At 54.9% G+C, this 19,038-nt stretch overlaps 1 protein-coding gene across 1 annotated transcript; it reads left to right on the top strand.

Annotated features, from left to right (window-relative positions):
- Positions 1-17,652: 17,652 nt before the first annotated feature.
- LOC120634438 lies at positions 17,653-18,057 on the top strand (the record flags this gene model as incomplete). The annotated part of the gene is made up of 1 exon (XM_039905006.1): positions 17,653-18,057. A coding segment is annotated over one exon (405 nt), but the record flags the coding sequence as incomplete, so codon positions are not given.
- Positions 18,058-19,038: the final 981 nt, after the last annotated feature.

Raw genomic sequence — 19,038 nt, 5'->3', positions numbered from 1 at the left:
TTGGAGAACTGGGCTGCCATGGTCGGCCTGGTCCTTCTCAACCAAGGACGCGCAAACACCTGTGTGCGACGGCAGGGGGGGTCAATAGTGGATGTCTCATTCGCTACCCCTGCCATCGCCTCACGTGCCCAGGATTGGCGCGTCCTCGAGGAAGTGGAGACTCTGTCAGACCATCGGTACATCCGGTGGAGAGTCTCCGCATCCTGCTCGTTGCCTCAAAGTCAGACCGGAGGAGGGAGAGTAGTGTTTCCGAGATGGTCCCTAGCCCGCCTCGACCGTGAAATGGTGGAGGAAGGAGCCATTGTTGAGGCCTGGAACGCAGCCACCCCGGTGCTGACTGATGTTGAGGAGAGGGCGAGGCGTTTCCGCATCGCATTGAAGAGGGTATGTGATGCAGCGATGCCCCGGACCAGGTGCCTCCCAGCCCGGAAGGCGGTTTACTGGTGGTCGCAAGAAATTGCTGCTCTCCGTTGCGACAGTAATCGGGCGCGCCGGGCTTACACCCGCTGCCGCCGAAGAAGGCCACTGGACGCGCCGGAAGAGGATCGCCTTGCCTGGCCTTGAGGCACCTCGGGAGCCACCTTAGGCAGTAGGAACATCGCTGGGTTTTAGTGGGTATTCTGGCCGCTTTATGCCGGTGAGTCCCACATACCCCTCCGGAAACGGCGCAGCTTCGGATGCGCTGTTTCCGGAGGGGATGCATAAACGCATTTCCCAGCGTTAAAAAAAAAAAAAAAAAAAAAATAGGTTAGGTTAGATAACATCCAATCCTTATATTTTTTAATATCGCCAGATCAAACTTTTTTGTTTTTACTTACGTATTTACATTGACAGGTAACCGCAGTAATCAACGATTACCAATATAATATAGCTCCAGTCAAACCATTTGGCTTTACGTATGCACGTGCCCTGTGGGATCTAAACCGGATCTGCATGGTGGATTATACAATTTCTGTCATCGTTATACACCACACAGATTTTAGTACAGAGTTTATTATATATTAGCACACCCACGGAGATAGGAAATTTGGGGTCTGAGCCCCAGTGGCTTGAACAGAACATTAAAGTGTCGGTCCCCGTTATTACTAACTTGTGATATTAAAAGTAGTTCTACTATAAGAGGGAGGAGGCGTGTACCCAGCAATGGGACATTCAAGCTATGGATGAAGATGATGGTGAATCACGTAGCAACGTCGCAAGTTTACCTCACTAACAGGATTCTACAAGGTATGTGTAGGAGCTTGTTCGTCGAGCAAGTATCTACGTCACCACGTACCACGAGCCAACTTTACAAAATATACGTCATTCAAGCATCTAAAGTAACAGGTAACCCCAGTAATCGTTATTACCAATATTACCCGTCTCACGTGGTCAACGTGAGCGATATGTCTCTAAGCGCAGACTTGATCGCATCGTAGGACGCGAAGGAGATGCCCACCGCGATGGGGCCCTTTACCCAATTCATGCTGAGCCCTTTGAAGAAACCCCGCCAACCCTCCGATCTGTGAGATGAAAATCTAATTTGTAAGATGTGATTACTTCCAAAAGTATATCGCCCAAGTATAGAACTTTTGGTATAACTAATGAAAGTTTTTAAATAGAATTTAAAATAATGGTTTGAAGCCAATAATTTGGTTTTAAATAGAAAGAAAAACTAAATGCATATAATTCCCATTACTTCATGTACACGTGTAAACCACTGTACTACTTAATAATGAGAAGTTGAACCTGGTGGATGAGACAGTTTTTCTAGAAATATCGTTAGATGCTAAATTTCAATGGGCTAAAATTCATGTACATAATTTATAGAACATCCTTTAGTTCTGCCGCCTAAGCAGTAAAGAGGTCACGCCATATGACAGACATAGAAACTGTTGGAATTGTCTTATGGGGTACTGCCTGGGTAAGAAGATAGGGGTAGAAATGCAGGTAATCAAAGTTGTCGTTACCTGTAAACGGTGCGCAGCGTGGCCGCGATGGTGGGGTAGGGGTAGGTGCGGTCGGCGCGGCGCCGCGCGGTTTGCATGCGGCGCCGCACGATGTCCAGCGGGTACGACGCGGTCTGCGCGAGCGCGCCCGCCGCGCCGCCGAACGCCATGTTAGTGAGGCCTCGCGGGCTCGAGCCCGTGTACTCTGCGGAACAGATTTAGCTCGATTCATTCATTTAATTCATCCATTACAACTCAAGCCATCGACCGCATATTGCTAACTTCCCATTGACATTGCTATTCCAAGTAAACGGTAAAATGGTTTTATACACACGGGTTTTTCACGCCATTGGTTGCCTTGAAGAGATCGAGGCCACTGGCTTTTTAACCGACTTCAAGAAGGAAGAGTTTCTTAATTCGTCGGAATCTTTTTTTTTTAATGTATTACCCGATTACTCGAAGACGCCTGAACCGATTTGCTGTTATTAAAAAATCAACAATAATGTAACCCAAAGTAGCAAATTTTTTTTTGTATTTAAGTTCCTGGGCGTATGTTGAAGTCAGTTTTTTTTTTAATTTAAAATAATGTATTTATTACGTATTATGTTATTTTGTTCTATACTTTGGTCTGTTGTATAATAAATGTGTATTCATTCATTAAGGTGCTTAATGTGTATATAAAACTTTAGAGATTATAGGTAATAAAATGGTAATACAAATTTTCCGCTCTCATAGTTCGCTCTTTCGTTCAATCGTTCTTTCGTTTACATATCATTCAACATGAACAGCTATTTGAAACGGAGCTCATCCGCGGAAGTATCACCACCATGTTTTATTCTGTCGCTGAGCAGCATTGTTGTAATGCAGCGTTCCGATCTAAAGCGCGTGATTACAGTCACACGAGCCCAAACACCTACCCACCAAATTGCTGCTGCTGTTTTAGTTACTTTCACAGCATTAGGTCAATACTATGGGATACTGCTGCTAAGGTAAGCAGTGGTTACCTGTACAAGGTGTTACATGCAATTCTACCCTTTGTAGCTATACCTATCCGCAACGGTATACGTCTCAAATTGAAGGACACGGGGCGACACGTCCCATTCATTTGTTCATTCACTCACATTCGGGCGTCGTGAGTTAAACACGTGTAGCAATGTCCCGCGACTCACCCAGGTACCAGTGCTTCAGCGAGTCGTAGGTGAAGAAAGACACCCCCGCGTAGGGGATCACCCCCAGCACAGTGGCGGGGTAGCCTCTGCGGACACGGAGACCAGTCCATTATTACCGGAAACAATTCGCTACTTTTCTTAATTTGTGAAACAGCTAAAAATTTGCGACTTTTTCTATAAAACACCAGCGTACAGACAGTTGTCTGATTAAATCTGTACTCAAAGAATGGGATAAGTTATTAAAATAATACTATTTTTACAAAATTAAAATTAAAGCGAAGCAGCGTATCGTTGATAAGATAATTATACTAAAACAATGTCAGAATAAAATATACTGGTTGTTGTATGAAACAATAATAAATTGATTGAATTACATTGTAGTTTTGTTTGCTCCGAAAAATACAGAAGTTAAAAGATTAAAGGTGGAGAGCAATTAGATGAAATTTATTCGCTTAAACTAAGAAAGAATTGACAGGAGAAACGGCTAAAGGGCGAATATTTAAAGAATTTGCAAGGGATGATGATTACAATCAAGGTAAGGGGAGAATGCACAGCGAAGAGAGTACAGGGCCAGGGTATAGGGCTGAAATGATAAATTCACGGGAGATAAAAGCAAAGCAGCATTTAAGGGGGGTTGCAATACGGGAAGAGTCAACTAGGCTAAAGTGAGGTGAAGCAGGAAATGTGGCAAGGGTTTAAAGGCGTCAGACTGGAGAAAGGACAACTTAGAAAATTTTACAGTTATTGGGCCAAAATTTGATGGGGGTTGGGAGGGGAATACATACAATAGAGGTTACGGGTGGGGATGAGGGGAATACATCGTTGAGAGCAGAGTGGTTGGGAGGGGAAGAGCAGGGGTCCGAAGGTGAAGGAGGGGAAGAGCAGGGGTCCGAAGGTGAAGGAGGGGAAGAGCAGGGATCCGAAGGTGAAGGAGGGGAAGAGCAGGGGTCCGAAGGTGAAGGACGGAAAGAGCAGGGGTCCGAAGGTGAAGGAGGGGAAGAGCAGGGGTCCGAAGGTGAAGGAGGGGAAGAGCAGGGTTCCGAAGGTGAAGGAGGGGAAGAGCAGGGGTCCGAAGGTGAAGGAAGGGAAGAGCAGGGGTCCGAAGGTGAAGGACGGGAAGAGCAGGGGTCCGAAGGTGAAGGACGGAAAGAGCAGGGGTCCGAAGGTGAAGGAGGGGAAGAGCAGGGGTCCGAAGGTGAAGGAGGGGAAGAGCAGGGGTCCGAAGGTGAAGGAGGGGAAGAGCAGGGGTCCGAAGGTGAAAGAGGGGAAGAGCAGGGGTCCGAAGGTAAAGGACGGGAAGAGCAGGGTTCCGAAGGTGAAGGACGGGAAGAGCAGGGGTCCGAAGGTGAAGGACGGGAAGAGCAGGGTTCCGAAGGTGAAGGAGGGGAAGAGCAGGGGTCCGAAGGTGAAGGACGGGATGAGGAGGGGTCCGAAGGTGAAGGAGGGGAAGAGCAGGGGTCCGAAGGTGAAGGAGGGGAAGAGCAGGGGTCCGAAGGTGAAGGAGGGGAAGAGCAGGGTTCCGAAGGTGAAGGACGGGAAGAGCAGGGTTCCGAAGGTGAAGGAGGGGAAGAGCAGGGGTCCGAAGGTGAAGGAGGGGAAGAGCAGGGGTCCGAAGGTGAAGGAGGGGAAGAGCAGGGTTCCGAAGGTGAAGGACGGGAAGAGCAGGGTTCCGAAGGTGAAGGAGGGGAAGAGCAGGGTTCAGAAGGTGAAGGACGGGAAGAGCAGGGTTCCAAAGGTGAAGGACAGGAAGAGCAGGGGTCCGAAGGTGAAGGACGGGAAGAGCAGGGTTCCGAAGGTGAAGGAGGGGAAGAGCAGGGGTCCGAAGGTGAAGGAGAGGAAGAGCAGGGGTCCGAAGGTGAAGGAGGGGAAGAGCAGGGTTCCGAAGGTGAAGGACGGGAAGAGCAGGGTTCCGAAGGTGAAGGAGGGGAAGAGCAGGGGTCCGAAGGTGAAGGAGGGGAAGAGCAGGGGTCCGAAGGTGAAGGAGGGGAAGAGCAGGGTTCCGAAGGTGAAGGACGGGAAGAGCAGGGTTCAGAAGGTGAAGGACGGGAAGAGCAGGGTTCCGAAGGTGAAGGACGGGAAGAGCAGGGGTCCGAAGGTGAAGGAGGGGAAGAGCAGGGGTCCGAAGGTGAAGGAGGGGAAGAGCAGGGGTCCGAAGGTGAAGGAGGGGAAGAGCAGGGTTCCGAAGGTGAAGGAGGGGAAGAGCAGGGTTCAGAAGGTGAAGGACGGGAAGAGCAGGGTTCCGAAGGTGAAGGACGGGAAGAGCAGGGGTCCGAAGGTGAAGGACGGGAAGAGGAGGGGTCCGAAGGTGAAGGAGGGGAAGAGCAGGGGTCCGAAGGTGAAGGAGGGGAAGAGCAGGGTTCCGAAGGTGAAGGAGGGGAAGAGCAGGGGTCCGAAGGTGAAGGAGGGGAAGAGCAGGGTTCCGAAGGTGAAGGACGGGAAGAGCAGGGTTCCGAAGGTGAAGGAGGGGAAGAGCAGGGGTCCGAAGGTGAAGGAGGGGAAGAGCAGGGGTCCGAAGGTGAAGGAGGGGAAGAGCAGGGTTCCGAAGGTGAAGGAGGGGAAGAGCAGGGTCCGAAGGTGAAGGACGGGAAGAGCAGGGTTCCGAAGGTGAAGGAGGGGAAGAGCAGGGGTCCGAAGGTGAAGGAGGGGAAGAGCAGGGGTCCGAAGGTGAAGGAGGGGAAGAGCAGGGGTCCGAAGGTGAAGGAGGGGAAGAGCAGGGTTCCGAAGGTGAAGGACGGGAAGAGCAGGGTTCCGAAGGTGAAGGAGGGGAAGAGCAGGGGTCCGAAGGTGAAGGACGGGAAGAGCAGGGTTCCGAAGGTGAAGGAGGGGAAGAGCAGGGGTCCGAAGGTGAAGGAGAGGAAGAGCAGGGGTCCGAAGGTGAAGGAGGGGAAGAGCAGGGTTCCGAAGGTGAAGGACGGGAAGAGCAGGGTTCCGAAGGTGAAGGAGGGGAAGAGCAGGGGTCCGAAGGTGAAGGAGGGGAAGAGCAGGGGTCCGAAGGTGAAGGAGGGGAAGAGCAGGGTTCCGAAGGTGAAGGACGGGAAGAGCAGGGTTCAGAAGGTGAAGGACGGGAAGAGCAGGGTTCCGAAGGTGAAGGACGGGAAGAGCAGGGGTCCGAAGGTGAAGGAGGGGAAGAGCAGGGGTCCGAAGGTGAAGGAGGGGAAGAGCAGGGGTCCGAAGGTGAAGGAGGGGAAGAGCAGGGTTCCGAAGGTGAAGGAGGGGAAGAGCAGGGTTCAGAAGGTGAAGGACGGGAAGAGCAGGGTTCCGAAGGTGAAGGACGGGAAGAGCAGGGGTCCGAAGGTGAAGGACGGGAAGAGGAGGGGTCCGAAGGTGAAGGAGGGGAAGAGCAGGGGTCCGAAGGTGAAGGAGGGGAAGAGCAGGGTTCCGAAGGTGAAGGAGGGGAAGAGCAGGGGTCCGAAGGTGAAGGAGGGGAAGAGCAGGGTTCCGAAGGTGAAGGACGGGAAGAGCAGGGTTCCGAAGGTGAAGGAGGGGAAGAGCAGGGGTCCGAAGGTGAAGGAGGGGAAGAGCAGGGGTCCGAAGGTGAAGGAGGGGAAGAGCAGGGTTCCGAAGGTGAAGGAGGGGAAGAGCAGGGTCCGAAGGTGAAGGACGGGAAGAGCAGGGTTCCGAAGGTGAAGGAGGGGAAGAGCAGGGGTCCGAAGGTGAAGGAGGGGAAGAGCAGGGGTCCGAAGGTGAAGGAGGGGAAGAGCAGGGGTCCGAAGGTGAAGGAGGGGAAGAGCAGGGTTCCGAAGGTGAAGGACGGGAAGAGCAGGGTTCCGAAGGTGAAGGAGGGGAAGAGCAGGGGTCCGAAGGTGAAGGAGGGGAAGAGCAGGGTTCCGAAGGTGAAGGAGGGGAAGAGCAGGGTTCAGAAGGTGAAGGACGGGAAGAGCAGGGTTCCGAAGGTGAAGGACGGGAAGAGCAGGGGTCCGAAGGTGAAGGACGGGAAGAGGAGGGGTCCGAAGGTGAAGGAGGGGAAGAGCAGGGGTCCGAAGGTGAAGGAGGGGAAGAGCAGGGTTCCGAAGGTGAAGGAGGGGAAGAGCAGGGGTCCGAAGGTGAAGGAGGGGAAGAGCAGGGTTCCGAAGGTGAAGGACGGGAAGAGCAGGGTTCCGAAGGTGAAGGAGGGGAAGAGCAGGGGTCCGAAGGTGAAGGAGGGGAAGAGCAGGGGTCCGAAGGTGAAGGAGGGGAAGAGCAGGGTTCCGAAGGTGAAGGACGGGAAGAGCAGGGTTCCGAAGGTGAAGGACGGGAAGAGGAGGGGTCCGAAGGTGAAGGAGGGGAAGAGCAGGGGTCCGAAGGTGAAGGACGGAAAGAGCAGGGGTCCGAAGGTGAAGGAGGGAAAGAGCAGGGGTCCGAAGGTGAAGGAGGGGAAGAGCCGGGGGCCGAAGGTGAAGGAGGGGAAGAGCAGGGGTCCGAAGGTGAAGGAGGGGAAGAGCAGGGTTCAGAAGGTGAAGGACGGGAAGAGCAGGGTTCCAAAGGTGAAGGACGGGAAGAGCAGGGGTCCGAAGGTGAAGGACGGGAAGAGCAGGGGTCCGAAGGTGAAGGAGGGGAAGAGCAGGGTTCCGAAGGTGAAGGAGGGGAAGAGCAGGGTTCCGAAGGTGAAGGACGGGAAGAGCAGGGTTCCGAAGGTGAAGGAGGGGAAGAGCAGGGGTCCGAAGGTGAAGGACGGGAAGAGCAGGGGTCCGAAGGTGAAGGAGGGGAAGAGCAGGGTTCCGAAGGTGAAGGAGGGGAAGAGCAGGGTTCCGAAGGTGAAGGAGGGGAAGAGCAGGGGTCCGAAGGTGAAGGAGGGGAAGAGCAGGGTTCCGAAGGTGAAGGAGGGGAATAGCAGGGGTCCGAAGGTGAAGGAGGGGAAGAGCAGGGGTCCGAAGGTGAACGAGGGGAAGAGCAGGGGTCCGAAGGTGAAGGAGGGGAATAGCAGGGGGCTGAAGGTGAAGGAGGGGAAGAGCAGGGGTCCGAAGGTGAAGGAGGGGAAGAGCAGGGGTCCGAAGGTGAAGGAGGGGAAGAGCAGGGGTCCGAAGGTGAAGGAGGGGAAGAGCAGGGGTCCGAAGGTGAAGGAGGGGAAGAGCAGGGGTCCGAAGGTGAAGGAGGGGAAGAGCAGGGTTCCGAAGGTGAAGGAGGGGAAGAGCAGGGTTCCGAAGGTAAAGGACGGGAAGAGCAGGGGTCCGAAGGTGAAGGAGGGGAAGAGCAGGGGTCCGAAGGTGAAGGAGGGGAAGAGCAGGGGTCCGAAGGTGAAGGAGGGGAAGAGCAGGGGTCCGAAGGTGAAGGAGGGGAAGAGCAGGGGTCCGAAGGTGAAGGAGGGGAAGAGCAGGGTTCCGAAGGTGAAGGACGGGAAGAGCAGGGTTCCGAAGGTGAAGGACGGGAAGAGGACGGGTCCGAAGGTGAAGGAGGGGAAGAGCAGGGGTCCGAAGGTGAAGGACGGAAAGAGCAGGGGTCCGAAGGTGAAGGAGGGAAAGAGCAGGGGTCCGAAGGTGAAGGAGGGGAAGAGCAGGGTTCCGAAGGTGAAGGAGGGGAAGGTCCGAAGGTGAAGGAGGGGAAGAGCAGGGTTCCGAAGGTGAAGGAGGGGAAGAGCAGGGGTCCGAAGGTGAAGGAGGGGAAGAGCAGGGGTCCGAAGGTGAAGGAGGGGAAGAGCAGGGGTCCGAAGGTGAAGGAGGGGAAGAGCAGGGGTCCGAAGGTGAAGGAGGGGAAGAGCAGGGGTCCGAAGGTGAAGGACGGAAAGAGCAGGGGTCCGAAGGTGAACGAGGGGAAGAGCAGGGGTCCGAAGGTGAAGGAGGGGAAGAGCAGGGGTCCGAAGGTGAAGGAGGGGAAGAGCAGGGGTCCGAAGGTGAAGGAGGGGAAGAGCAGGGTTCCGAAGGTGAAGGAGGGGAAGAGCAGGGTTCCGAAGGTAAAGGACGGGAAGAGCAGGGGTCCGAAGGTGAAGGAGGGGAAGAGCAGGGGTCCGAAGGTGAAGGAGGGGAAGAGCAGGGGTCCGAAGGTGAAGGAGGGGAAGAGCAGGGGTCCGAAGGTGAAGGAGGGGAAGAGCAGGGGTCCGAAGGTGAAGGAGGGGAAGAGCAGGGTTCCGAAGGTGAAGGACGGGAAGAGCAGGGTTCCGAAGGTGAAGGACGGGAAGAGGAGGGGTCCGAAGGTGAAGGAGGGGAAGAGCAGGGGTCCGAAGGTGAAGGACGGAAAGAGCAGGGGTCCGAAGGTGAAGGAGGGAAAGAGCAGGGGTCCGAAGGTGAAGGAGGGGAAGAGCAGGGTTCCGAAGGTGAAGGAGGGGAAGGTCCGAAGGTGAAGGAGGGGAAGAGCAGGGTTCCGAAGGTGAAGGAGGGGAAGAGCAGGGGTCCGAAGGTGAAGGAGGGGAAGAGCAGGGGTCCGAAGGTGAAGGAGGGGAAGAGCAGGGGTCCGAAGGTGAAGGACGGAAAGAGCAGGGGTCCGAAGGTGAACGAGGGGAAGAGCAGGGGTCCGAAGGTGAAGGAGGGGAATAGCAGGGGTCCGAAGGTGAAGGAGGGGAAGAGCAGGGGTCCGAAGGTGAACGAGGGGAAGAGCAGGGGTCCGAAGGTGAAGGAGGGGAAGAGCCGGGGGCCGAAGGTGAAGGAGGGGAAGAGCAGGGGTCCGAAGGTGAAGGAGGGGAAGAGCAGGGTTCAGAAGGTGAAGGACGGGAAGAGCAGGGTTCCAAAGGTGAAGGACGGGAAGAGCAGGGGTCCGAAGGTGAAGGAGGGGAAGAGCAGGGGTCCGAAGGTGAAGGACGGGAAGAGCAGGGGTCCGAAGGTGAAGGAGGGGAAGAGCAGGGTTCCGAAGGTGAAGGAGGGGAAGAGCAGGGTTCCGAAGGTGAAGGAGGGGAAGAGCAGGGGTCCGAAGGTGAAGGAGGGGAAGAGCAGGGGTCCGAAGGTGAAGGAGGGGAAGAGCAGGGGTCCGAAGGTGAAGGAGGGGAAGAGCAGGGGTCCGAAGGTGAAGGAGGGGAAGAGCAGGGGTCCGAAGGTTAAGGAGGGGAAGAGCAGGGGGCCGAAGGTGAAGGAGGGGAAGGTCCGAAGGTGAAGGACGGGAAGAGCAGGGTTCCGAAGGTGAAGGAGGGGAAGAGCAGGGGTCCGAAGGTGAAGGAGGGGAAGAGCAGGGTTCCGAAGGTGAAGGAGGGGAAGAGCAGGGTTCCGAAGGTGAAGGAGGGGAAGAGCAGGGGTCCGAAGGTGAAGGAGGGGAAGAGCAGGGGTCCGAAGGTGAAGGAGGGGAAGAGCAGGGGTCCGAAGGTGAAGGAGGGGAAGAGCAGGGGTCCGAAGGTGAAGGAGGGGAAGAGCAGGGTTCCGAAGGTGAAGGAGGGGAAGAGCAGGGTTCCGAAGGTGAAGGACGGGAAGAGCAGGGGTCCGAAGGTGAAGGAGGGGAAGAGCAGGGGGCCGAAGGTGAAGGAGGGGAAGGTCCGAAGGTGAAGGACGGGAAGAGCAGGGTTCCGAAGGTGAAGGAGGGGAAGAGCAGGGTTCCGAAGGTGAAGGACGGGAAGAGCAGGGTTCCGAAGGTGAAGGAGGGGAAGAGCAGGGGTCCGAAGGTGAAGGAGGGGAAGAGCAGGGTTCCGAAGGTGAAGGACGGGAAGAGCAGGGTTCCGAAGGTGAAGGAGGGGAAGAGCAGGGTTCCGAAGGTGAAGGAGGGTGTTAGCGACGCAAAAAGCCCTCTTGTTAATTATTAATTAATAAATTATAAATAATTAATATTATATAATTTAAGCTGAAATAAATGATTGTCTATGGTTTTAATAAATAATGTGCTAAAAACGGAACGTAGGTGGCGGGGGCGGCAAACCGTTATTCTGACGTCCGCGGCGGTTCAAATTGTAGACGTTCACCGCAACCGACCGCAGCCGCATCGTTTAAACTTTGCCAACCGCTACACACGTTCTGTCAGCCAAGTCACTTAAAGAAACCCTGTGTTTTCACTTGCCCTGGCCCCTACAAGTGGTCCTTCGAGCCGGATCGCAAGGTATGTTCCAAACTCCACCGCCAAATATGGTGAACACTGTGAAGAAACAGGACCTAGTTGAGGAGCAGGAGCAGAGCCAGCACACATGTAAGCAGGTGAAAAAGCAGGTACCCCTAAAGGAGGAGCTTAGAAAAAGGCTTTTCGATGAAGTAGAACCAGCTACTAGTGTTAAGAGCACTAGCGGCCACGCAGTGGCACCGAGTAGGGCTTCTACACGCAATGGCACGTCGAGAAAGTCAAGTTCAGCATCCATCCGAGCAAGAAAGACACGGCTGGAACTAGAGGCAGCGGAGGCGAAAGCGCGTATTGAGATGCAGCTAATTGAGAAAAGGTTGCAAGCTGATATGGCAGCACTAGATGAGGAAGCATACAGTCCACTACCGGAGGAGCATGAGGTGCGTAGCAATCATAATAGTTCTGTAGAGAAATGGTTAGAGCACAGTCAGCACGAGCAGTCAGCACAGCCCGTCCAGCAGGATGGTTCAGATTTAGGCGAGCTGTGCCCGCCCGCCGCTATAGGCGGTGGCACTGATGGGACTGTACACATGCTGGCTAGCGCACTCAAAGAAATGGCAACTATTGCTAAGCACAACGCACCACATGCACAAACACATAAGTTTTTAAGCCGTATTAGCACACAGAAGGATCTACCAACGTTTGAGGGCGACCCCATGGACTGGCTTTATTTTAAGCAAGCTTACGACGAGTCCACAAAAGTATGTAGCTTTAGCCCCAGGGAGAATCTGTGGAGGCTACGTAGTTACCTCCGCGGACCAGCAAAGGAAGCCGTCACGGCGCTGCTGATTAGCGCCACCACACCGGACATAGTAATGTCAGCACTGGAGCTACAATTTGGTAACCCCGATATTATTATCACTAGAATAGTACAAGATGTCCAGAAGCTTCCAGCAATGGCACAGGAATATCATAAGGATATAGTCAAGTTTTCCGTTAAAGTTCAAAATTTCGTCGCAGCAGTCCTCGCTATCGGTGAAGATGAGTACCTAAAAAACATGAATATCATGTCGGCCGTGTTGTCTAAGTTCCCAACGGTTTTGTTATCAAAATGGACGGACTACAGCTATCCGCTTATAACCGACGGATCTAAAGCCAAACTCGTAATATTATCCGATTTTTTAAAAGAGGAAGCAGTTAAAACTACAAAAACCGCGATTAATATTAATAGCATCAAAGCCGATCAAAACTTTTCAAAGCGAAAATATGCCGTAAACTATGTAAACAAATCTCATGTGTTATTACAAAGCGAATCTAACACGGACGCGGGTATGAAATGTCGGTTTTGCTACAGCGGGCCGAAACACAATCTACCGGACTGCAAAGTATTCAAAAACAACACAACAAGTAACGCACATTAAAGAAAACAATCGTCAGGTACTATTAAAGGTTGTAACGGTACAAATACACGGACCGATGGGAACTGTAACAACTGCCGCGTTGCTCGACGACGGGTCAACTGTAACGCTAATGAACTCGGAACTAGCCGCAAGAGTGGGGCTACGCGGGCATAGAAAAACTATGCGTGTGCGCGGCGCATGGGACACTAATGAGCTAGAATGCGACAGCGAGATAGTAAATTTCACTGCATCCAACAAAGACGGCCAGCTATTTACACTTACGGCGCATAGCGTTAGCGATCTGAATTTACCTGCTCAAGATACCTCTAATTTAGGTATTTCACGATATGGACATATTTCTCAAATTAAAAATCAACTTAATCTTGAATATTATAAGCCACAGCTGCTAATAGGGCAAGATAACTATCACGTATTATTACCATTACAAGTTCTAGAAGGCAAACCAGGGGAACCGTTTGCTACTCTTACTCCTACCTACTGCTTAAGCTGCTACTGGGGGACGCATTCTCGAGCTGCCTGGCGCCTCCAGCGCCGAAAAGGCGGATGCCCTTGCCCTCAGGCTTAAGGAGGTGGTCAGCGAGGAGATCGCTCGAGTCTCAAGGCCGGTTAAATGTGCTGATATGCGCATAGCGGGCCTTGATGACTCGGTCTCAAAAGGAGATGTCGTTGGCGCTGTGGCGAAAGTTGGCGATTGTCCTCCAGAGCAAGTGCTGGCGGGAGAAATCAGGCAAGACGCGGGGGGCCTGGGTACAGTGTGGCTGCGTTGTCCAGTGGCAGCAGCCAAGAAAGTGCTTGAGGGTGGCAGGCTGCTCGTCGGCTGGGTGTCAACCCAAGTCAAGGTGCTAGACGAGCGGCCCCAGCGGTGCTACCGCTGCCTGGAATTTGGCCACATGAGGGCGCTTTGCACTGCCGAGATCCGTTTAGTGGTCGGAGCGTACTTCTCGCCGAACAGAGCTCTGGTCGAGTTCGAACAGTTCCTGGTCGAGATCGGGGCTCTTATCGGCCGAAGTCGTCCTTGCCGGGTACTCGTCGTCGGAGATCTCAACGCAAAGTCTACTGCGTGGGGATCCCCGGCGACCGATGCTCGTGGTGAGGCACTCGAGGAGTGGGCGGTTATGACGGGCCTAGAGGTGTTGCGGGGGTGGGTCCATTGTGGACGTGACGTTCGCAGATTCCATCCTGGCGCGCCGTGTGTCGGGCTGGGAGGTTCTGCAGGATGAGGAGGCGCTCTCGGATTGCGCTTGTACGGCAATTACCGGGAAGCCGTCGGGACCCTGAAGGTGGCAGTGGCAACAGCCAAGAATCTGGCGGTACCTTTAGGGAGGCACGCATGTTGGCGACCGCTGGGGTGGCCCAAGTTGTGGCTCGGATCTGACGGTTGGGGCTGGAGGTCGCCCTTAACAAATCTGAGGCTTTGTGTTTTCACGGGCCTCGGATGGCACCTCCAGCTGGGTCGAATCTGGTGGTGGGAGGAGTTTCCATCGCTGTCGAGTCAACGATGAAGTACCTGGGACTCGTCCTCGACAGCCGATGGAAATTCGAGGAGCACTTTCGGCGCCTGGCCCCCAAACTCATCGGGGCTGCAGGGGCGCTGAGTCGGCTCCTCCCTAACTTGGGCGGAACTGGCGTTGGCTGCCGCGGCCTGTACACAGGAGTGGTGCGGTCGATGGCGGTTGACGCTCTTGTCGCCCGTAATAGGACCCTGCTGCGAAGGCCGCAACGGGTCATGGCGGCAAGAGTGATCAGAGCGTACCGCACCATTTCGCACGAGGCGGCCTGCGCGTTGGCAGGGACACCCCCGTGGGACCTGGATGCGGAGGTGTTGGCGTGTGTGCACGAGCGAAGGGTGGAGGTCCGAATGCGGGGAGAACACCCTTCGCCGGAGAGGGTCACTGGGTGGCGGCGTTTAGCGCAGGCCGAGCTCTTTCGCCAATGGCGAGAGAGGCTCGAGTCACCCGGTGCCGGTCTGCGGACTATTGACGGGATTCGCCCCGTGCTTCAGCAGTGGGTGGAGAGAAGACACGGGGTGATGACCTTCCACCTTGCGCAGGTGCTTTCAGGACACGGTTGTTTCGGAAAGTACCTGTGCAAGATTGCCGGTAGGGAACCTACCGAGGAGTGCACGAGTGCGGCTGCGCTGTGGACACGGCGCAACATACGCTTGCCGATTGCCCGAGCTGGGCGGTGAACTCGTGGCGGTAGTGGGACAAGACCTCTCCCTGCCGGCTGTGGTCAGGGCCATGGCCGGCAGTGAGACGTCTTGGGATGCGATAGTCTCGTTCTGCGAAGACGTGATGACGCAGAAGGAGGCTGCGGAGCGGCTGAGAGCGGCTATATTACCGAACGTCTGCTCTTGGCTCTCTAGGATCAGGGTGGTCGCTTTTTCTACTGCTAGAAGTTCAGCCTGATAGACCGTGCAGTGAGAATCTAGCTTTAGCTTGAGGGCTTTGGTTTCAGACACATCATTCCATATGGATATTGCTGCGCCAACCTTGCCCTCAATTTTGCTACCATCTGTATAGATTCTCACTGCTTGATCGTTGTGCCTGTTTACTTCTTCCTGATCCGTGAGGCTTGTGAATTTGTAGTCTCTATTTGTTGCCGGATGTGGTAGTGTGGCATACTTGGCACTTCTTTCTACCTCCCTGTCCCCCAGCTCCGGCAGAGTAACACCCCTTCTCACTTCATACAGAGAGGCTGCTTCCCAAACTCTGAGATCGAGGGGAAGTATCCCCGCCAGGAGCAGAACGGCGTTCAAGGAGACCGTTCGGTAGGCCCTTACCATTTTCTGCCCAAAACCTCTCGGATCACCGCTACATTCGGTTCGAGGTTTCCTCCATCCCGGCGGCTACCCGAATAGTGAGCCGACCCGTGCCCGGGGACAGCCCTCGATGGGCTGTCCCCGGGCACGTGACGTGAGGAGGAAGCCGAGTGCCTCGGCCAGGCCATGTTGCAAGTTTGCGACGCGGCCATGCCACGGATCGGTCCTCAGCCTCCGAGGGGTGCAGTGTACTGGTGGTCCAGCGAAATAGCGCAGTTGCGCAAATCTTGCGTGGCTGCGAGACGCCAGTACACCCGGTGCAGACGACGGCGTCAGCGGAACGCAGACGCGGAGCAGCGCCTGTACGGCAATTACCGGATGGACTGAATATTTCCCCCATACTCGTGGGATCAAATATGGAAATAAATAAAATTAGAAAGAATAGTAATATTAGAGGGCTAGAAGGCCCGCAAGGAGAGGAAGAGAGAGGAAGGAAGAGAGAAGGACAGGCTTACCGGCTGAAGATTGTTCTGCCTAAGCCAACGGAGGAGGAAAAGGTTAATGAGCTTCTAATGGACACTGATTCAGACGATAGTGACAGAGTTTTGGAGGCCTTAGTGGAGCCTTGGAAGGTAGCCGGAGCCGTATCAAAGCGGCCCCATGATCAGGTGGACTCACGGGAAGAGGAAGAAGGAGAGCCCTCGTTGAAGGCTGTCGCAGTGGAGCCTGAGACTGAGTCTGCAGTAACAACAAAGGCAAAGATTAAAGTGGGAAGGGCTCGGGCTGAAAGAGTAGATGAAGGTGTGCGAGAACGGAGTCCTATCAATAGGGCTAAAGTGACCATGAATGCCGATGGCGAATATGGCCCAACAAAAGACGAGCTCATCGACAGGGCCAGGAGTGCGGTCTCCTCGATAACGTGCGAGACTCAGAAGTCCAACAACCTCAAGGGCGGCGTGAAGGGTGAAATAAACCGGGCTACCAAAGAAATCCGCGCAGCCATGGACGCCCTACAGGCAATGACGATTGACGAGGAAGCCCAAAGGCTCCGGGCAGACAACAGGAGGATGCGACAGGAGATGGCCGCCTTAAGAGCGGAGGTCAAGGCCCTCCGGTTCGCGTTCTCTGCAAGGGAAAAATCCCCTGCACCAGTGGGTCAGCCCGATCTGGGCATGGATCCCCAGAGCTCCCCGGCACTCGGCGAGATGCTTGAGACCTTAAAGAGGGATCTCTTTATATCCATCGGGGGGATGGTAAATGACCGCCTCGAGCAGCTGGAAAAGCGACTCCCACAGGAGCCCATTTTGAGGCCGCCACTCGCGGCTGATAAAAAGAAAGGAGCAGTTACCCGCCGCTCTCCCGATGAGCCATCAGCGGGCCCTTCGCCTGCGCGTCCAGCAAAGACTCGCTCGGCGGCAGGAACTAAGACCACTAAGCCTACCGCTGCGCCGCAGACAGAGTGCAGCGTCTCCACACGTAGTGCAGAGCCACGTGAGGCTGAAGCCACTGAGACCACGCTCCAGCCCCACCAACCCCACCCGCCTGGTCAAAGGTAATTGGGAGGAAGGCTAAACCCAAGACGGCTAAGTCCACTAAGCCCAAGGCTCCTAACTCAGCCTGCGCACCTGCTAAGGCTACGCCGGCTAAACGCAAGGGTAAACTGAGCCCTCCAAAGTCCTCAGCGGTCGTTATCACCCTGAGGCCAGAAGTCGTCGCAACCCAAACTTACGCGACGGTCATGAAGACAGCCACCGCGGGCCTGGCCTTGAAGGAGGTCGGAGTGGATCATGTACGGGTGCGCAAATCAGCCACCGGGGCCAGAGTTATTGAGGTTCCGGGGGCCGACAGCGCCAAGGCTGCAGATGAGCTGGCGGGCAAACTGCAAGGCCTGGTCGGCGAATGGGTGACGGTTACACGGCCCATGAAAACCGCAGAACTGAGGATCGCTGGTATTGACGAGTCCGTCACACCTGAAGAAGTGCAGAGGGTGGTGGCGCAAATGGGAAGTGTTCCACTGGAGCAGGTTAGAGCTGGTGCTATTCGGGCGGGACCCAGCGGGACTGGATCGATATTGGTCCGATGCCCTGTGACTACAGCGAAGCTACTCGTAGCAGAGGGAAGGATAGTCGTTGGGTGGTCGTCAGCCCGTGTTACCCTTTTGGAACCTATCCCGATGCGCTGCTTTAAGTGCATGGGGGTGGGTCACACAAGGGCTCTCTGCCCATCACCTGCCGACCGGAGCACTTTGTGCTTCAGATGTGGCAGGGAAGGGCACAAGGCGGCCTCGTGCTCGGATGAGCCTAAATGTGCAATCTGCACGCAAATGGGCAGGAAAGCTGGTCATGTTATGGGAGGGCTTAAGTGTTTCCCGCCTCCAACGAAGGGTAAGGAGGCTCCTTTGACTCGGGCCCCAGGCTCTTCAAGAGGTCGACAAGAACCGCCACAGGAGGACATCGAAATGGCGACTAATGACCATACGCCATAGCGAATTTCTGCAGGCCAATCTGAACCACTGCGCCCGTGCCCAGGACCTCCTGATACAACACATGGCGGAGTGGCAGATTCAAGTGGCGACAGCCGCCGAGCCCTACTTCATCCCTACTCAATCAAATTGGGCTGGTGACGTCGAGGGATCGGTGGCTGTTGTGGTGCCGGCACATGGAATTCCACTGGTTCCACAACGCAGCGGACCAGGGTTTGTAGCGGTCGTGTGGGGGGAGGTGACACTAATTGGAGTATACTTCTCCCCAAACAAACCCCTGTCTGCCTTCGAGGCTTATCTTAGAAGTCTGGAGCCAGTGGTGAGAGGTGCGGCCCCGACCCAGGTAATCCTGATGGGGGACCTAAATGCGAAGTCTGCGGCGTGGGGATCCCCCATAACAGATCTGAGGGGAGTTGAGTTGGAGAACTGGGCTGCCATGGTCGGCCTGGTCCTTCTCAACCAAGGACGCGCAAACACCTGTGTGCGACGGCAGGGGGGGTCAATAGTGGATGTCTCATTCGCTACCCCTGCCATCGCCTCACGTGCCCAGGATTGGCGCGTCCTCGAGGAAGTGGAGACTCTGTCAGACCATCGGTACATCCGGTGGAGAGTCTCCGCATCCTGCTCGTTGCCTCAAAGTCAGACCGGAGGAGGGAGAGTAGTGTTTCCGAGATGGTCCCTAGCCCGCCTCGACCGTGAAATGGTGGAGGAAGGAGCCATTGTTGAGGCCTGGAACGCAGCCACCCCGGTGCTGACTGATGTTGAGGAGAGGGCGAGGCGTTTCCGCATCGCATTGAAGAGGGTATGTGATGCAGCGATGCCCCGGACCAGGTGCCTCCCAGCCCGGAAGGCGGTTTACTGGTGGTCGCAAGAAATTGCTGCTCTCCGTTGCGACAGTAATCGGGCGCGCCGGGCTTACACCCGCTGCCGCCGAAGAAGGCCACTGGACGCGCCGGAAGAGGATCGCCTTGCCTGGCCTTGAGGCACCTCGGGAGCCACCTTAGGCAGTAGGAACATCGCTGGGTTTTAGTGGGTATTCTGGCCGCTTTATGCCGGTGAGTCCCACATACCCCTCCGGAAACGGCGCAGCTTCGGATGCGCTGTTTCTGGAGGGGATGCATAAACGCATTTCCCAGCGTTAAAAAAAAAAAAAAAAAAAAAAATAGGTTAGGTTAGATAACATCCAATCCTTATATTTTTTAATATCGCCAGATCAAACTTTTTTGTTTTTACTTACGTATTTACATTGACAGGTAACCGCAGTAATCAACGATTACCAATATAATATAGCTCCAGTCAAACCATTTGGCTTTACGTATGAACGTGCCCTGTGGGATCTAAACCGGATCTGCATGGTGGATTATACAATTTCTGTCATCGTTATACACCACACAGATTT

This window comes from Pararge aegeria, chromosome 24, assembly GCF_905163445.1.
Source record: "Pararge aegeria chromosome 24, ilParAegt1.1, whole genome shotgun sequence".
NCBI lineage: Eukaryota > Metazoa > Arthropoda > Insecta > Lepidoptera > Nymphalidae > Pararge > Pararge aegeria.
The sequence above is the reverse complement of the archived record's forward strand: the minus strand, read 5'-3'. Positions and strand labels throughout refer to the sequence as shown.